This window comes from Acipenser ruthenus, unplaced genomic scaffold (assembly GCF_902713425.1).
Source record: "Acipenser ruthenus unplaced genomic scaffold, fAciRut3.2 maternal haplotype, whole genome shotgun sequence".
Lineage (NCBI taxonomy): Eukaryota > Metazoa > Chordata > Actinopteri > Acipenseriformes > Acipenseridae > Acipenser > Acipenser ruthenus.
Genome location: NW_026708586.1, coordinates 7,469 through 25,000, shown reverse-complemented (window position 1 = coordinate 25,000; position 17,532 = coordinate 7,469). Strand labels below are relative to the sequence as shown.

Below are 17,532 nucleotides of genomic sequence, written 5' to 3'. Positions count from 1 at the left end.
TCTCTGTGCCTCACCTGGGGTTGACCTGGCTCACAGGTATATTGAGCCTGGCAGCGATGTCCTCCACGGTCTCGTTGCCCTCGGAGATGATGCCCACCCCCTTGGCGATGGCCTTGGCTGTGATGGGGTGGTCTCCGGTCACCATGATGACTTTGATGCCGGCGGAGCGGCACTTGCCCACGGCGTCGGGCACGGCGGCCCTGGGGGGGTCGATCATGGACATGAGCCCCACGAAGCACATGTTATCGGTCTGGAAGTTGACGTCATCGCAGTCGAAGGCAAAGCCCTTGGGGTACTGGTCCTCAGCCATCAGCAGGTGACAGAAACCTGCAGGGAGGGGAGGGGAGGGGGGGGGGATTCAATTCAACCCGATTCAATACAAAACAAGACCCCATCACCACAGAACAGACACAATACCCTCCCCTCCTCTCTCTCAGCCCCCTCGCTCACCCAGCACCCTCTCCCCAAGCCCGCCCAGCTCCAGGTAAGCGTTCTGGAAAGCCTCCTTCATCTCCTCGTCCATGGGCTGCTCCTTGCCCTGCACCAGGATGGTGGAGCAGCGGTCCAGGATGCGCTCCGGAGCTCCCTTCATCACCAGCAGGTAGCGGTTATCATTCACATCCTCCGTCTCGTGGACCGAGAGCTGGGGAGGGAGGAGAGGAGAGGGGAGAGAAACAGGATGTCAAAACACACTGCGAAAAACCCAGGGAGCTGCTGGTTGAGTGATGGGGATCTCAGCCACCTTCTTGTTCTTCAGCGTGTGTCTCAGTGTGTGTGTGTGTGAGTGAGTCTCGCTGTGTCTCTCTCACCTGGTACTTGTTGGTAGAGTTGAAGGGGATCTCAGCCACCTTCTTGTTCTTCTCCCTCATGAGTTTCACGGATCCGCAGGACAGCTCGATGCACTTGAGCAGGGCCGACTCGGAGGCGTCCCCCGCCACGTCCCTCTTCAGGATGGGCAGCCCGTCCTGACCCCCCTTGAACACGGCGCGGTTGCACAGGGCCGCCACGCGAGACAGGGCCACCCAGGTCGCGGAGCTCTTATCAAACGAGGCGCCTGGGGGGGAGGGGGGGTGGACGGACTGTTAATCACTCAACACTGCTTGATTTAGAAACGCTAAAAAGAAACTGAAATTCAAATGACTGACGTTTCGACGAGACGCCGTTCCCCATGTCTTCCGATGCTGGACACCGAAAGACTTCTTATCAAAAAGTTTGTCGTTGAATTTGTTTCTTTTAGTGTTTCTCAGAACAGATCATCCAAAAAACTACCCTTTGTGATAATTCTTCAAGAGGTGTACAATATCCTTCACAGCAATGTCTTGCACAGGTGTAAACTTTACAGTTCTCACATAGAAGTGCAAGCGTTACAATTCTCTCAGAGAGGTGTAAACTTTACAATTCTCTCAGAGAGATCTTGGACTGCAAATGCAAGGGATGCAAAACCAAACTGTGCGACCGCCCTAGCCACTCCCCCTCTCCCAGTTTACCGGACTGGTCCTCCGTGGTGTCTGCCTCGTGGATCTGGTTGTCGAACCACATGTGAGCCACGGTCATCCTGTTCTGTGTGAGGGTGCCTGTCTTGTCGGAGCAGATGGTGGACGTGGACCCCAGCGTCTCCACGGCTTCCAGGTTCTTCACCAGGCAGTTCTTGCGAGCCATGCGCTTAGCAGTGAGGGTCAGACACACCTGCAGAGGGGAGAGAGAGGCAACGTTCAGAAAGACCTCCGATCAACGCGACTGGGGGGAGGGGGAGGGGTACAGAGAGACTCAGTCAATCACACTGATGGAGAGGGAGAGGGAGGGGTACAGAGAGACTCAGCCGCTCACACTGATGGTGGGGGAGAGGGAAGGAGAGAGGGAGAGAGAGGGAGAGGGAAGGAGAGGGAGGGGTACAGAGAGACTCAGTCGTTCAAACTGATGGTGGGAGAGAGGGAGAGAGAGGGAGAGGGAGGGGTACAGAGAGACTCAGTCAATCACACTGATGGAGAGGGAGAGGGAGGGGTACAGAGAGACTCAGCCGCTCACACTGATGGTGGGGGAGAGGGAAGGAGAGAGGGAGAGAGAGGGAGAGGGAAGGAGAGGGAGGGGTACAGAGAGACTCAGTCGTTCAAACTGATGGTGGGAGAGAGGGAAGGAGAGAGGGAGAGAGAGGGAGAGGGAGGGGTACAGAGAGACTCAGTCGCTCACACTGATGGTGGGGGAGAGGGAAGGAGAGAGAGGGAGGAGAGAGGGAGAGAGAGGGAGAGGGAAGGAGAGGGAGGGGTACAGGGAGACTCAGCCGCTCACACTGATGGTGGGGGAGAGGGAAGGAGAGAGAGAGAGGGAGGAGAGAGGGAGGGGTACAGAGAGACTCAGTCGTTCAAACTGATGGTGGGAGAGAGGGAAGGAGAGAGGGAGAGAGAGGGAGAGGGAGGGGTACAGAGAGACTCAGCCGCTCACACTGATGGTGGGGGAGAGGGATGGAGAGAGAGGGAGAGGGAGGGGTACAGAGAGACTCAGTCGTTCAAACTGATGGTGGGAGAGAGGGAAGGAGAGAGGGAGAGAGAGGGAGAGGGAGGGGTACAGGGAGACTCAGCCGCTCACACTGATGGTGGGGGAGAGGGAAGGAGAGAGAGAGAGGGAGGAGAGAGGGAGGGGTACAGAGAGACTCAGTCGTTCAAACTGATGGTGGGAGAGAGGGAAGGAGAGAGGGAGAGAGAGGGAGAGGGAGGGGTACAGAGAGACTCAGCCGCTCACACTGATGGTGGGGGAGAGGGATGGAGAGAGAGGGAGAGGGAGGGGTACAGAGAGACTCAGTCGTTCAAACTGATGGTGGGAGAGAGGGAAGGAGAGAGGGAGAGAGAGGGAGAGGGAGGGGTACAGAGAGACTCAGCCGCTCACACTGATGGTGGGGGAGAGGGATGGAGAGAGAGGGAGAGGGAGGGGTACAGAGAGACTCAGCCGCTCACACTGATGGAGAGGGAGAGGGATGGAGAGAGGGAGAGGGAGGGGTACAGAGAGACTCAGCCGCTCACAGTGACAGTAGCCAGCAGCCCCTCTGGCACGTTGGCCACGATGATGCCGATGAGGAAGATGACGGCCTCCAGCCAGCTGTAGCCCAGCACGATGGACAGGATGAAGAAGGAGATGCCCAGGAACACGGCCACACCCGTGATGATGTGGATGAAGTGCTCGATCTCCTTGGCGATGGGGGTCTTGCCCGAATCCAGCCCCGAGGTGAGAGTGGCGATGCGGCCCATCACCGTGCGGTCTCCCGTGCAAACCACGATACCACGGGCCGTGCCTGAGAGAGAGAGAGAGAGAGAGAGAGAGAGAGTGAAGAACCGAAAAACACAAAACACTGAACTAAATGCAGAGTCAGCTATCGAAACGGGCAGCACAGATCATAGTGTAATCAAGGACTGTGAAAGCATGGTAAAGCACAGGCAACCACTGTAAAGCACAGAGCGGTCTGGTAAAGCATAGGGAAGCATTGTAAAACACAGAGAGGTCTGGTAAAGCATAGGGAAGCATTGTAAAACACCGAGGTTCCTGTGCAGATTCACTGTGTTACACTTTTCGAAGGGCGAGGGGGCCGTATCAGTATCCTCCCGTGCTATACAGAAGCTGCATCTCCCTGCGACTCACCTTCCACACAGTTGGTGGAGAAGAAGGCGATGTTCCTCGTTTCCAGGGGGTTGTCATGGGTACAGTCAGGTGATCGGGTCTGGGGCTCTGATTCACCAGTCAGGGAGGAGTTATCCACCTATCAGGAGAGAGGAAGGAGGGACAGAAGGGGGGGGGGTGGGGGTCAATTAGACAAAAGTTTTGTAGATGTCTGACCTGTCTATCTAGTCTGTGTGTGTGTGTGTGTATGTATGTATGTATGTATGTATGTGTGTGTTTGTGCGTGTGCGTGTGTGTGTGTGTGTGTGTGTGTGTATGTGTTTGTGTGTCTGTCTGTCTTGCATGCCTGCCTGTCTGTCTGTCTGCCTAGATATCCTGTAGGTCTGCCTGCCTGCCTCTGCGTGCGTCTCTGTGTGTGTGCGTCTGTCTCTCTGCGTGCGTCTCTGTGTGCGTGCGTGTGTGTGCATGTCTCTATGTGTGTGTGTGTGTCTGTGTCTCTCTGCGTGTGTCTGTGCGTGTACGTGTGTCTCTCTGCGTGTGTGCATGCTCGCCCGGGTACCTTGCAGCCGTGTGCGGAGACGATCCTGAGGTCGGCAGGGATCCTGTCCCCCCCCTTCACCTCCACCAGGTCTCCAGCCACCACCTCCTCAGCGTTGATCTGCAGCTTCTCTCCCTCGCGGATCACCAGGGCTTGCTGCAGAGATTCAAGAAGCGCTCGCAATGAGGTCAACCCTCTGGCCATGGCAGTAACAAACACACAGTAAAATCAACACAGCACCTTGTGTGACACAGCATCTTCACAGCTGCCTTCTAGGATTCCCTCAGTAAAATCGACACAGCACCTTGTGTGACACAGCATCTTCACAGCTGCGTTCTAGGATTCTCTCAGTAAAATCAACACAGCACCTTGTGTGACACAGCATCTTCACAGCTGCCTTCTAGGATTCCCTCAGTAAAATCAACACAGCACCTTGTGTGACACAGCATCTTCACAGCTGCATTCTAGGATTCCCTCAGTAAAATCCCTTTACAGTTACAGCTGGTGTCCAAACATTTAGAATCACCTAGAATTTTAGGATTGAGGCATAAATACTATATGAACATAATTTAGATCTTTGACACCATGGTAATCAAAGAAACAACGATATCGTATATAAAGTCTAGGGTCAGGAAGCCATAACAGCAGTCCAGCAGTATTCCATGATTAGATTTCGAAATGTTAAATTTTTCTATTTGTTGTCGGGTTTTTTCCGTTAAAACTACAAAGCGACGGCGTGTGATTCAATAAGTTAACGTGACGTTATTCCATCAGCTTTCATTCAACTTTACGAAGCAACATTAGTTAATTCTATAGAGGCTGATGCAAAACGTTTGGCCCCCCTAGCTGTGTTCTACGATTCTAATAAAACTCCATTACCGCTGGTGTCCCGTTAACATTAACCTCTTCGCTGCCACACTGTTTGAACCTGTGGCCGGCTCACTGGTGCAGGCGCGGGGTCTCGCAGTTGGCACAGGGCTGTGTCCTGCGGCTCTCACCTGGGGCACCATGTTCTTGAAGGACTCCATGATCTTGGAGCTCTTGGCCTCCTGGTAGTAGGAGAAGCAGCCGGTGATGATGACCACAGCTGACAGCACGATCCCCAGGTACAGCTGGCAGGAGGGCAAAGGGGAAAGCGTGAGGGTCACAGGTCACACGTCACACGCAGACCTCTCTGTGCTTTACAATGCTTCCCTATGCTTTACCAGACCTCTCTGTACTTTACAATGCTTCCCTATGCTTTACCATACCTCTCTGTGCTTTACAATGCTTCCCTATGCTTTACCAGACCTCTCTGTGCTTTACAATGCTTCCCTATGCTTTACCAGACCTCTCTGTGCTTTACAATGCTTCCCTATGCTTTACCATACCTCTCTGTGCTTTACAATGCTTCCCTATGCTTTACCAGACCTCTCTGTGCTTTACAATGCTTCCCTATGCTTTACCATACCTCTCTATTATTATTATTATTATTTTATTTCTTAGCAGACGCCCTTATCCAGGGCGACTTACAATTGTTATAAGATATCACATTATTTTTACATACAATTAACCATTTATACAGTTAGGTTTTTACTAGAGCAATCTAGGTAAAGTACCTTGCTCAAGGGTACAGTAGCAGTGTCCCCCCACCTGGGATTGAACCCACGACCCTCCGGTCAAGAGTGCAGAGCTCTAACCACTACTCCACACTGCTGCTGTGCTTTACAATGCTTCCCTATGCTTTACCAGACCTCTCTGTGCTTTACAATGCTTCCCTATGCTTTACCAGACCTCTCTGTGCTTTACAATGCTTCCCTATGCTTTACCAGACCTCTCTGTGCTTTACAATGCTTCCCTATGCTTTACCAATGCTTTACCAGACCTCTCTGTGCTTTACAATGCTTCACTACACTGTGCGGTGCTGTTGGGAATGGGAATCGTTTATATAAGGGTCCCTCTGATTTTCAGCACACGGGTTCCTCGTTCCTGGGGGGACAGCGGCTCTGGCGCACTCACATTGTCTCCCGCGGGGTCGTCCTCCATGCCGGCCTGGATTCCGTACGCAAGGAAGCAGAGCAAGGCTCCGGTCCACAGCAGGATGGAGAATCCTCCGAACAGCTGCCTGCAGAACTTCACCCACTCCGGGGTGGTGGGAGGGGGGGTGAGCGCGTTGGGGCCGTCCCGCACCAGGAACTCTGCAGCCTTCGCCAGAGTCAGACCCTGAGGGAGAGGGAGAGAGAGAGAGAGGGGGAGCGAGGGGTTAACTACGAGACACAGACACTGAAACACACTGCAACACACTGAAACAGAGCCCCGCCCCTCCCGCAGAGCCCCGCCCCTCCCCTCGAGCAAAGCCCCGCCCCTATGCTCGCGCAGAGCCCCGCCCCTATGCTCACCTGCACCACGTCTGTGTTGAACTTGCGGCAGCATTCCTCCACAGACATCTTATGCTCCGTCTGAACAACAGAGAGGAGAGAGAGAGAGAAATAAATCAATTCGGTTCATCGACACAACAGATGGACTGGACTGCATTTTAAATATTCAAAATAAAGAAATAAAACACGCTGGGAGCTGTAGGGCTAGCCCCGGTGCACGCTGGGAGCTGTAGTGCTAGCCCCGGTGCACGCTGGGAGCTGTAGTGCTAGCCCCGGTGCACGCTGGGAGCTGTAGTGCTAGCCCCGGTGCATGCTGGGAGCTGTAGTTTGTGAAGCTCAGGGGTGACTCACCAGGGGCACTTCCTTCTTCAGATCGTCCAGGTCCTTGCCCTTGCCCTTCTTGGGGGAGCCCTTGCCATCTTTGTCCTCCTGCGTGGTGGCCACGCGGTAGCTGTCCGACCGTCCGTACTGCCGGGAGGGAAACAAAGACAGTCTGTTACACAAGGTTCCTAACTAGCAGTGCTACAGTTATTACATTGCACAAAGACGAAGGCACCAGAGCCCAAACGCTGGTCTCCTTGACTCGGTCTCTTCTAGTTTCAATCACACTGGTGAAGGCACTAGAGCCCAAACGCTGGTCTGCTTGACTCGGTCTCTTCTGGTTTCAATCACACTGATGAAGGCACTAGAGCCCAAACGCTGGTCTGCTTGACTCGGTCTCTTCTAGTTTCAATCACACTGATGAAGGCACTAGAGCCCAAACGCTGGTCTGCTTGACTCGGTCTCTTCTAGTGTCAATCACACTGATGAAGGCACTGGAGCCCAAACGCTGGTCTGCTTGACTCTGTCTCTTCTAGTTTCAATCACACTGATGAAGGCACTAGAGCCCAAACGCTGGTCTGCTTGACTCGGTCTCTTCTAGTGTCAATCACACTGATGAAGGCACTGGAGCCCAAACGCTGGTCTGCTTGACTCGGTCTCTTCTAGTTTCAATCACACTGATGAAGGCACTAGAGCCCAAACGCTGGTCTGCTTGACTCGGTCTCTTCTAGTTTCAATCACACTGATGAAGGCACTAGAGCCCAAACGCTGGTCTGCTTGACTCGGTCTCTTCTAGTTTCAATCACACTGATGAAGGCACTAGAGCCCAAACGCTGGTCTGCTTGACTCGGTCTCTTCTAGTGTCAATCACACTGATGAAGGCACTGGAGCCCAAACGCTGGTCTGCTTGACTCTGTCTCTTCTAGTTTCAATCACACTGATGAAGGCACTAGAGCCCAAACGCTGGTCTGCTTGACTCGGTCTCTTCTAGTGTCAATCACACTGATGAAGGCACTGGAGCCCAAACGCTGGTCTGCTTGACTCGGTCTCTTCTAGTTTCAATCACACTGATGAAGGCACTAGAGCCCAAACGCTGGTCTGCTTGACTCTTATTAAAATAAACTGTGCTGTTTTGCTCTCATTAATTCTGCTGAATTCACAATGAAGTGCAATATTAGTTCTGAAATGAACTATTTTAAGCGACAGACAATAAAAACGAGGGACGTATCTGACATCAGGGGTTTAACTGGGCACAGTTCAGCGTGTGGCGCAGTTCCCTGCTGAACCCACGAGGGGGGGGTGGGGGGTGCAGTTGCGAGGATTTAAAAGAGCAACGGGATTCTACCCCGAGGAACGAGACAGTTCAGCCCGCGACGCGGCGAGAGAAACACAATGACCACAGAAACTTTCTAAGGCTTTATTAAAAAAATAAGATTTTAAAAGCACGATTCTTCTCAGGACGGGTCGGGGCACACAGAGGCAAGCCTGCGCCGCTCCCCCCTTTCCCAGCGATGCCACAGCGCTGTTCCAGCAGCAGGGAAAGCCAGGACTCGCTGCTAATGAGATTACACACTCCTATTTGGAGCGGATCTCTGCTGCTCTGAAGCACGGTCATGTTTTGTTTGGTCGGTGTGTGGGTGGACGGTGTGCATGTCAGTTGACTGCAGCACGAATAATCCCAGCACTGGGAGAGGAGAGCAGGTGTGTGCGTGTGTGTGTGCGTGCGTGTGTGTGCGTGTGTGCGCGTGCGCGTCCCTCCCCTCTCTCCTGCAGCAATTTCACACCCACTGCTCAATGGCAAACTGCCAGCACTGCAGAGAGAGAGAAAGAGAGGTGGGGGAGAAGAGGGAAGGAGGAAAGACAGGAGGGTGAAAATGGAGGAGAGGGAAAGAGAGAGATACATGGAAAGGGAGGAGAGTGTGGGGAAAGAGGTGGAAAGAAAAAAGGAGAGAAAAAAAGAACGAGATAGGGGTTCCCTAGACCACCTCAAAGCCAGGTAAAGGCAGATTTGAGACAAAAGAGAGGGAAGGGAGGGAGAGGCGGAAGGAGAGAAAGAGGGATGGAGAAAAAAAACAGCAAAAACAACCTATGAAACTGCAGAGAAGAGAAATTATTTACAGATGCTACGTTCAGACACACTGGCTTCTCATGTACACAGTGCTGGCTCTGCAGTCCTACACTGCGCTGCTGGACGCTCAGCCCAGCGATCTCTCTCTGTCTCTCCGCACTGCAGCTGTGTTCAATGCAGCCGCCGCAGCGCGTCACCTTGAGGCACCCTCCGCAAAGTCACACCGCTGAGCACAGCAACACTACACCAGTTATCAGCCCTGCACCATTACACTGCCCCAGTAAAACACAGTAGGTTCCAATCTGGGGGGCTAGGTGGCGCTAGCGGGTTCATGTTAATGCACTAGACCAGCCTTTCACCTTCCTCTGGAGGCCTGGGTTCCAATCTGGGGGGCTAGGTGGCGCTAACGGGTTCATGTTAATGCACTAGACCAGCCTTTCACCTTCCTCTGGAGGCCTGGGTTCGAATCTGGGGGGCTAGGTGGCGCTAGCGGGTTCATGTTAATGCACTAGACCAGCCTTCCACCTTCCTCTGGGGTCCTGGGTTCCAATCTGGGGGGCTAAGTGGTGCTAGCGGGTTCATGTTAATGCACTAGACCAGCCTTTCACCTTCCTCTGGAGGCCTGGGTTCCAATCTGTGGGGCTAGGTGGCGCTAGCGGGTTCATGTTAATGCACTAGACCAGCCTTTCACCTTCCTCTGGAGGCCTGGGTTCCAATCTGGGGGGGCTAGGTGGCGCTAGCGGGTTCATGTTAATGCACTAGACCAGCCTTTCACCTTCCTCTGGACGCCTGGGTTCCAATCTGGGTGGCTAGGTGGCGCTAGCGGGTTCATGTTAATGCACTAGACCAGCCTTTCACCTTCCTCTGGAGGCCTGGGTTCCAATCTGGGGGGCTAGGTGGCGCTAGCGGGTTAATGGTGATGCTCTAGAGAGACGGGGGTGGACGGCTCTGGTCATTCCTGTTGCAGATTGAATCTGGACTTGACCTCGTCAGCGACACAGTCGCCTCTGTCATGGATCCTGCGACACAGCCTGGGAATTAATTCACAGACTCGTTCACCCGTTAGCTGAACACCCAGAGCGCCTCACCCGGACTCCTCACAGGGGTCCGAGGAGCGGAGACAGCAGCTCGAGCCGGGTCAGCCAGGGCAGGGGGGTCAAACTCAGCTCCTGGATGGGGGGCCCCGGCAGCTTCTGGCTTCTGTCCCACCCCGAGCTCTCCATTGCTTCAAAATCGGTCTAATTATTTGGATTGATTTATCGGGACAAATGTAACACTTTATCTCCAGGGCCTCAATATGGTGGCTCTACACAATGTTTAAAGCCCACTCATGACCAGTCAGCCACTGACCGCTTCGTTGTGGAGTGGGATGCCAGCTTCCCCCCCCCCCCCCCTCCGCTAACACCACAGCAGCAGGGCGCGACCCCGGCCAGACTGAGAGGAACTCCACACCCACCTCACAGAGCGGCCGTCTCCTCTCACTCGCTTCACAACCAGGAAAAAAAAAAAAAAAAACTGGCTCACTGGAGATAGAGAGAGAGGGGGGAGAGCAAGAGAGAAAGAGAGAGAGAAAAAGAGGGGAGGAGAGAGCAAGAGAGAAAACGAGAGAGAGGGGGAGAGAGACAGACAGATAGACAGATAGAGAGGGGGAGGGAGAGAGACAGACAGACAGAGAGAGACAGAGGGGGAGAGAGCAAGAGAGAAAAGAGAACAAGACAGAGACAGATAGAGGGGGAGAGACAGAGAGAAAAAGACAGAGAGGGGGAGGGAGGGAGAGAGAGAAACAGAGAGGGGGAGGGAGGGAGAGAGAGAGAAGGTATTGGTTTTCCTCCTCATTCATATTTTATGTAGCAGTGCTCGATAGCTACGCAGCCTCGCCAGGCAGCTGCACGGAGACAGTGGGGGCTGAAACAAAACCGGAGGATCAGAGCTCCCTCCCTGGCTCACAACGCAGCATCAAGCAGACACCGACCGGCTAGAGTTACACTGAGAGAGCGAGAGCGCGGTGGGGCAGTGTGTGTGAAACTTTAATGCCCAGCTTCGTGGGTTTATGTAGCACCCCCCCCCCCCCCTCGGGTGGTCGTTGAATTCTCCGATCACGCGCTACCCTGTGCCTTCCTCTCCTGGAATCACACAGCACGCTGTGTTCCTGTGAGATCGCAACACTACGCAGGTTTCCACATGGCCCTGCTAGGTATTGCGACACTGTGCTGTGGTTTTATTTTTCTCTCTGTTCTTGTTTTTAGGGTTTTATTTTGGAATGCAGGTCGCACACACCCAAGCACATGCTAACAAACCCACCTGACTCCACTTCCTGTCTCTTTGTTTGAAAGAGTAAGTTAAAACGATGTCAGCGTTTTGGAAGCACCACACACACACACGCACGCATATTCTTAACACAGCAATCCGATCTTTTTTCAAGCATGGAAGTGTTTTATACCCTAATAGAGAGGTCTGGTAAAGCATAGGGAAGCATTGTAAAGCACAGAGAGGTCTGGTAAAGCATAGGGAAGCATTGTAAAGCACAGAGAGGTCTGGTAAAGCATAGGGAAGCATTGTAAAGCACAGAGAGGTCTGGTAAAGCATAGGGAAGCATTGTAAAGCACAGAGAGGTCTGGTAAAGCATATTAAAAAACAAACCATGGTAAGCTAACCCTCATAAAATCCCCCCTAGTGAAAGCACAGGAGGTTTTCTCGGGCTTTGAGAAGCTTGTGTGACTTTTTTGACCAGTAAAGCTAATCCATTGATTCACACAGTGGGTGGGAGACAGGAAGGGTGGAAAACTGTGTCATGATGAATGAACTGACATGGAAAGAAAGAGGGAAGGAGGGAGAGAGAAGGGAACTAGGGAAGAGGTGTATAAAGGAGGAGAAGGAAGAAAAAACAGAGAGAGAGCGAGAGAGAGGAACAATTTGGCTACGTTCAGTTTCTGGGGAGGACCCTCACACGCGCACAGGGTTAAGAGATGAATGCAAACAGTCACTATGGTGTGTGTGAGTCAGTCAGTGATCGTGTCTAATTTTAGTTCCCTCAATAAAACACCCTGACAAAATCCCCCCCCCCCCCCCCCCATGCATTCACCTGACCTGGTTTTGCCTTGTTTTTTACCATATGCTTTACCAGTCCTCTCTGTGCTTTACAATGCTTCCCTATGCTTTACCAGACCTCTCTGTGCTTTACAATGCTTCCCTATGCTTTACCACACCTCTCTGTGCTTTACAATGCTTCCCTATGCTTTACCAGACCTCTCTGTGCTTTACAAGACTTCCCTATGCTTTACCAGACCTCTCTGTGCTTTGCAATGCTTCCCTATGCTTTACCACACCTCTCTGTGCTTTACAATGCCACCCACGAGACACATCCTGCTTGCACTGTGTAAATATTGAGCTGGCGTGACCTGTGCTTCTGAACCCAGCCTCAATCAAACACATGCGCTCATCCACTGAGTGATTAATGACCTGCTACCCTACTTAGAGCCTCAGCTGCTGCAGCAGGACCAGCACTGCCCCAGCCGCACCTGAAGGTATTTTGTGAGCGTTGTACTCGGTGTGTGTATTACATGCAGGGTCCGAGAGAGAGAGAGAGAGAGAGAGAGAGAGAGAGAGAGAGAGAGAGAGAGAGAGAGAGAGAGAGAGAGAGAGGTATTGGTTTTCCTCCCCATTCATATTTTATGTAGCAGTGCTCGATAGCTACGCAGCCTCGCCAGGCAGCTGCACGGAGACAGTGGGGGCTGAGAAACTAAACCGGAGGATCAGAGCTCCCTCCCTGGCTCACAACGCAGCATCAACCAGACACCGACCTGCTAGTGTTACACTGAGCCGGGACCGCGGCAATTACACAGGATTAGTACTGGCAAGCCTGCCGGGTCGGATTGCAAGGGCAAACAGAACAGAAAAAAAAACACAAAACAAAACCACCAACCGCAGGCTGTCTGCAACGTGACTTGAGAAAGAAAGAGGAAGCTGTTATTTTACACCTCAGAGATTTTTATACAAACCGCCTGCTCACTCTCGCAGCAGTAAAAACAATACTAATGAATTGTCAAGTCTTATAAAATTATATAGATTCAAATATTTGGGTTGGGAGGTAAAAAAACCCTGAAGGGGTTACAGCGATCCCAAATGCAATCGCGCCGCTGCGAAGGAATTTAAAACGTTTCGTATCGTCAGCGTGCAGCCCCTGGGACTCTAAATGAACGCAGGCGACACGCGAGCTTTTATAAAAAACGAGACACTTTACATTTTCAAATTCATATTCCCTGCGCAGGCTTCGAGGCCCTGAAAATGACTCTCCGAATCCCTGGGCAGTGCTCTTTTTTTTTTTTGACGTTACCCAGGACCTGTCTGTGTCTCCGTGCTCTTGGGATGATCACCCGAGTCCCTGGCCCGAGGCAGCCTGGGTAATCCGGTAATCCTCTCTGTGACATTGCCCTGTAATCCAGTCACCTTGGGAAGCCCCAAAGCTGCCTAAACGCACAGCCGCTCTCCATCATCCACTGCGCTGCGGCCACGCTCTCCATCATCCACTGCGCAGCGGCCACGCTCTCCATCATCCACTGCGCAGCGGCCACGCTCTCCATCATCCACTGCGCTGCGGCCACGCTCTCCATCATCCACTGCGCAGCGGCCACGCTCTCCATCATCCACTGCGCTGCGGCCACGCTCTCCATCATCCACTGCGCAGCGGCCACGCTCTCCATCATCCACTGTCCTCCCTCTCTGGCTTTGCTTTTAATTAATAATGCACCACTTTGAACACACCACCTTAGCAGCAATGCCATCGACTCTGCTCAACTCTCCATCTCCTCTCCATCTCCTCCAGCCCATCTCCCTCTCCATCAACTCTCCATCCCCCATCCCCTCTCCATCAACTCTCCATCCTCCATCCCATCTTCCTCAACTCTCCCCTCTCCTATCCTCTCCCTCTCCATCCTCTATCCCCTCTCCTCTCCCCTTGTATTTATTATTTATTTATTTATTTCTTAGCAGACGCCATTTAACAGGGACAGTTTAATTATAAGATGCCACCTTGACCGCACTGCAACAGCACAGCATTGGACAAACTCTCCATCCTTCAGCAGCCTTCTTTCACTTCTATCCCTTTTTATTTATTTTTTAAAAATTATTATTATTTATTTCTTAGCTGACACCCTTATCCAGGGCGACTTACAAACGTTACAAGATATCACATTATTTTTACATACAATTACCCATTTATACAGTTGGGTTTTTACTGGAGCAATCTAGGTAAAGTACCTTGCTCAAGGGTACAGCAGCAGTGTCCCCCCACCTGGGATTGAACCCACGACCCTCCGGTCAAGAGTCCAGAGCCCTAACCGCTACTCCACACTGCTGCCCGCTACTCCTAAATGCAATGACCCGGTCACCTTGACTGAATCAATGACCACCACCACGACACCCCCCCCCCGGATACTCTGCAATACCGCGGCTGCACTAAACCCCACTATAATCTCGTCCTGATCACCCAGACAATGCTGACACACGGGTATGTCAGATGGCTGTATTCTCCTCTTCCCTCTCCCCCTCCCCTCCTGTTTTGACGCAGTAGATTACTCTGCACTCATCTTCCATCCCTCCATCCCTCCGAACACCGTACTGCAGTGCCTGTCTGTCTAGCTATACATCTAGCTAGCTACAGATCCATCTAGCTCTCTCTAGCTATGCATCCATCTCTCCCTATATATCCATCTGTCTATCTATCTCTCTATCTATCTACCTATTTCTCTAAATATGCATCTATCTCTGTCTATATATATCCATATCTATCTCTGTATATAGCCATCTGTCTATCTATCTGCATCTATCTCTCTATCTATCTATATATCCATCTGTATATCTATGCATCTCTCTCTCTATATATCCTTCTATCTATCTCTCTATCTATATATCCATCTCTCTCTCTCTCATATATATATACACACACACCTGTCTCTATATATCCATCTGTCTATCTATATCTGTCTGTCTATCTCTCTATCTATATATCCATCTCTCTCTTTCAGTAAAGCAGGATCGCCAGTTACTAACTCGTTACCCTCGAGTCATTCAAACCCTTCACTCTCCCATCTCTAACACTGCAGTGTGCTTTTAGACAGAGCCTCAGTGTATTCATTACCCCTCTCTCTCAATCTATAAGCACGTATGTATGTATGCATGCATGTACACATGTACGCATACCGCGCATGCTTCTGCATACACCGCGGCGCTGCAGGCGCCTCCATTCAATTTGACGCAGTGTTATTATACACTGATCGCATTGCTGCTGGAGAGAGAGAGAGAGAGAGAGAGAGAGAGAGAGAGAGAGAGAGAGAGAGAGAGAGAGAGAGAGAGAGAGAGAGAGAGAGAGAGAGAGAGAGAGAGAGAGAGAGAGAGATGCAATTCGATCTATCTTGACCGTGTTCACCTATTTCTACAAAAAATCCACCTTGTAGTTATGCGTGTTTGCATATCTACATTTAACTATGAATCTCTCTCTCCGGCTCTAGAATCAATAAACAATATTTTCCATCTCGTCTGACGCAGTCAAATCCATCGACACACACCTTTACCTCAGAACCCCTCCGACCTTCAAATCCTGTCCATTCAAAACATCCCACCGTATTTACATAAACACAGCCCTCCTGCCTCCTTTTCGTTCATGATCTCACATTATCTGTGCATGTAGCTCAGCGGCAACACCATATGCATGCACACACCCATTCTGAAGACCCGGCTTGCAGCACGCTGTGTGTTTTGGCGCAGTTTCAATGCACCATCGCTGATTGATTTCCACGCACAGCTCGATCGATTTCACGGTGCTAATGACGCGCAGATATCGGCGGTGCGCTCATCGCTTTGACGCAGTGCCGATCCACCTCTAATAAAACAAACCCGGCTTTCCCTGCAATTAAAACGCTGGCCAGCATAATTGATATCTCCTTGTGGCTGTTTAATCCGCTCTCTCTCTCTGTCTCATCAATTCCCCATCGGGTCAGGTCAGCCTGTGCTAATCTAGTAGGCAAACTCGCGGTTTCTCGTATAATTTCTAATAAGACACCGACACCGCGTTGAGCAGGAACCGGGTGTGAAGGGAAGGCACACCATGGTGTCGCAGTGTCCTTGGATGTAAACAAAACAGTAAGTTATAAAATAAAATAACAAGCATATCGTCTTTTTGCTACCCAAATCATATGCAAATTACTAACTATCTATCTATCTATCTATATATAAGAATAATGAAAATACAACGTAATGCACACATACAAAAAAAAAACGTTTTTGTATTATAATTAAGATATCACCCACATTTTTAAATATAATAACCAAGCCCACATTTGACGCATTATATATATACAGTACTGCAGTAATTATAAAACACCTGTCTGCAGTTGAGTTTTGACGTAGCCAGCTGGTTTGAATACTAAGTCGCAGTAAGACTGTCCACACACACACACATATTATATATATATATATATATATATATATATATATATAAACGTTTCTATAGCCGATATAAACACTACTATAAATTATAACCTGTCAGATATTAAATTCATTTTACGTACCCCCATTTTGAAGCTGCGGTTGTCAGATGAGACGAAGGCGCTTGCGTCTCAGGAACACAATGAAATACACCCTATAGTTGAACAATTAAATAAATATATAAATAAATAAACAAATAAATCCTTTTTTTTTTTTTTGGTGTGGGGGTGTGGGGGGGGCGTGTAAAAGAAAAAAAACGGGTAATTTTCAAAGAGAAACGGATTCCTTTCTCAGTCAACGTCTTCTCTGCGGAGAGATACCGGCACACAAAACAACACCGCAATGTAATATTCGGCCGGTAAAACACCAGGAGTGATGTTGTGACACTAAATAGTCTTTTTTTTTTTTTTTTTTTTTTTTTTTTAAAAGCCGGTAACCAGTATCGCCCGTTGAGTTTTTTTTTTTTCGTTAGGGGATGGCGAGGTGGTTCGTCTTCCTCAACTAGCGCCGCGGTTTTCCCCTCTAACCAATCCGCCCGTGCTGGCTTTGAAAGAAGAAGTGCCGGTCGGTGGGATGCGGTGGGAGTGAGCGAGACGCCCCAGTCTGCCGCTGGTTATAAACCAGCAACCAGCCGGGACCGCCCCCAGCCTGGCTCACCGACCAATGGTGAGCCAGCGCCGACCCCCAGCGGCTCGGCTTTCGGCCAATAGTGGCACAGAGAACACACCCGGCTCGCCAATGAGAGCCGAGAAGGGCCCCGCCTCTTTTACTGCAGAAGTCAGAGGCAGTGATGGAGGGAGTAGAGTGCGTGAGAGGAAGAGAGAGAGAGAAAAAGAGAGAGAGAGAGAGAGAGATGCGGGTTTTTTTCGTTTGTGCTGCACTAAAATCTAGATACGAGAATAAAACAGCAAGTGACTTTTCTCTCCCACTCAAAAAAAAAAACACGCCAGTGCGTTTTCAATGGCTTTATTGATGCACGTTTTTGAACCTTGTACAATATTTAAAATATGCAGTGAGTATGCAGCACTATTATTATTATTATTATTATTATTATTATTATTATTATTATTATTATTAGGAACACCCTTTGAGGGAGCAGTTCAGTCTCCGTGCCTCAAGCCTGCCCTGGACTGGAGGGAGCCCCCTTTCTCTTAGGGGGG

At 50.8% G+C, this 17,532-nt stretch overlaps 1 protein-coding gene across 1 annotated transcript in view; it reads right to left on the bottom strand.

Annotated features, from left to right (window-relative positions):
• The window catches only part of LOC117434008 (sodium/potassium-transporting ATPase subunit alpha-3), a 21,606-nt gene extending 4,639 nt beyond the window's left edge, over nt 1-16,967 (bottom strand). The window contains exons 1-12 of the mRNA XM_059021400.1: nt 16,456-16,967; nt 6,853-6,969; nt 6,523-6,582; nt 6,143-6,346; nt 5,143-5,256; nt 4,166-4,300; nt 3,628-3,745; nt 3,015-3,283; nt 1,488-1,686; nt 810-1,054; nt 451-643; nt 15-327 (exon numbers count right to left, since the gene is read on the bottom strand). Coding sequence (XP_058877383.1) covers nt 15-327; nt 451-643; nt 810-1,054; nt 1,488-1,686; nt 3,015-3,283; nt 3,628-3,745; nt 4,166-4,300; nt 5,143-5,256; nt 6,143-6,346; nt 6,523-6,582; nt 6,853-6,969; nt 16,456-16,461 — 1,973 coding nt within the window. The 5' untranslated portion in view covers nt 16,462-16,967. The remainder of the gene's footprint in view (nt 1-14; nt 328-450; nt 644-809; nt 1,055-1,487; nt 1,687-3,014; nt 3,284-3,627; nt 3,746-4,165; nt 4,301-5,142; nt 5,257-6,142; nt 6,347-6,522; nt 6,583-6,852; nt 6,970-16,455) is intronic.
• Nucleotides 16,968-17,532: the final 565 nt, after the last annotated feature.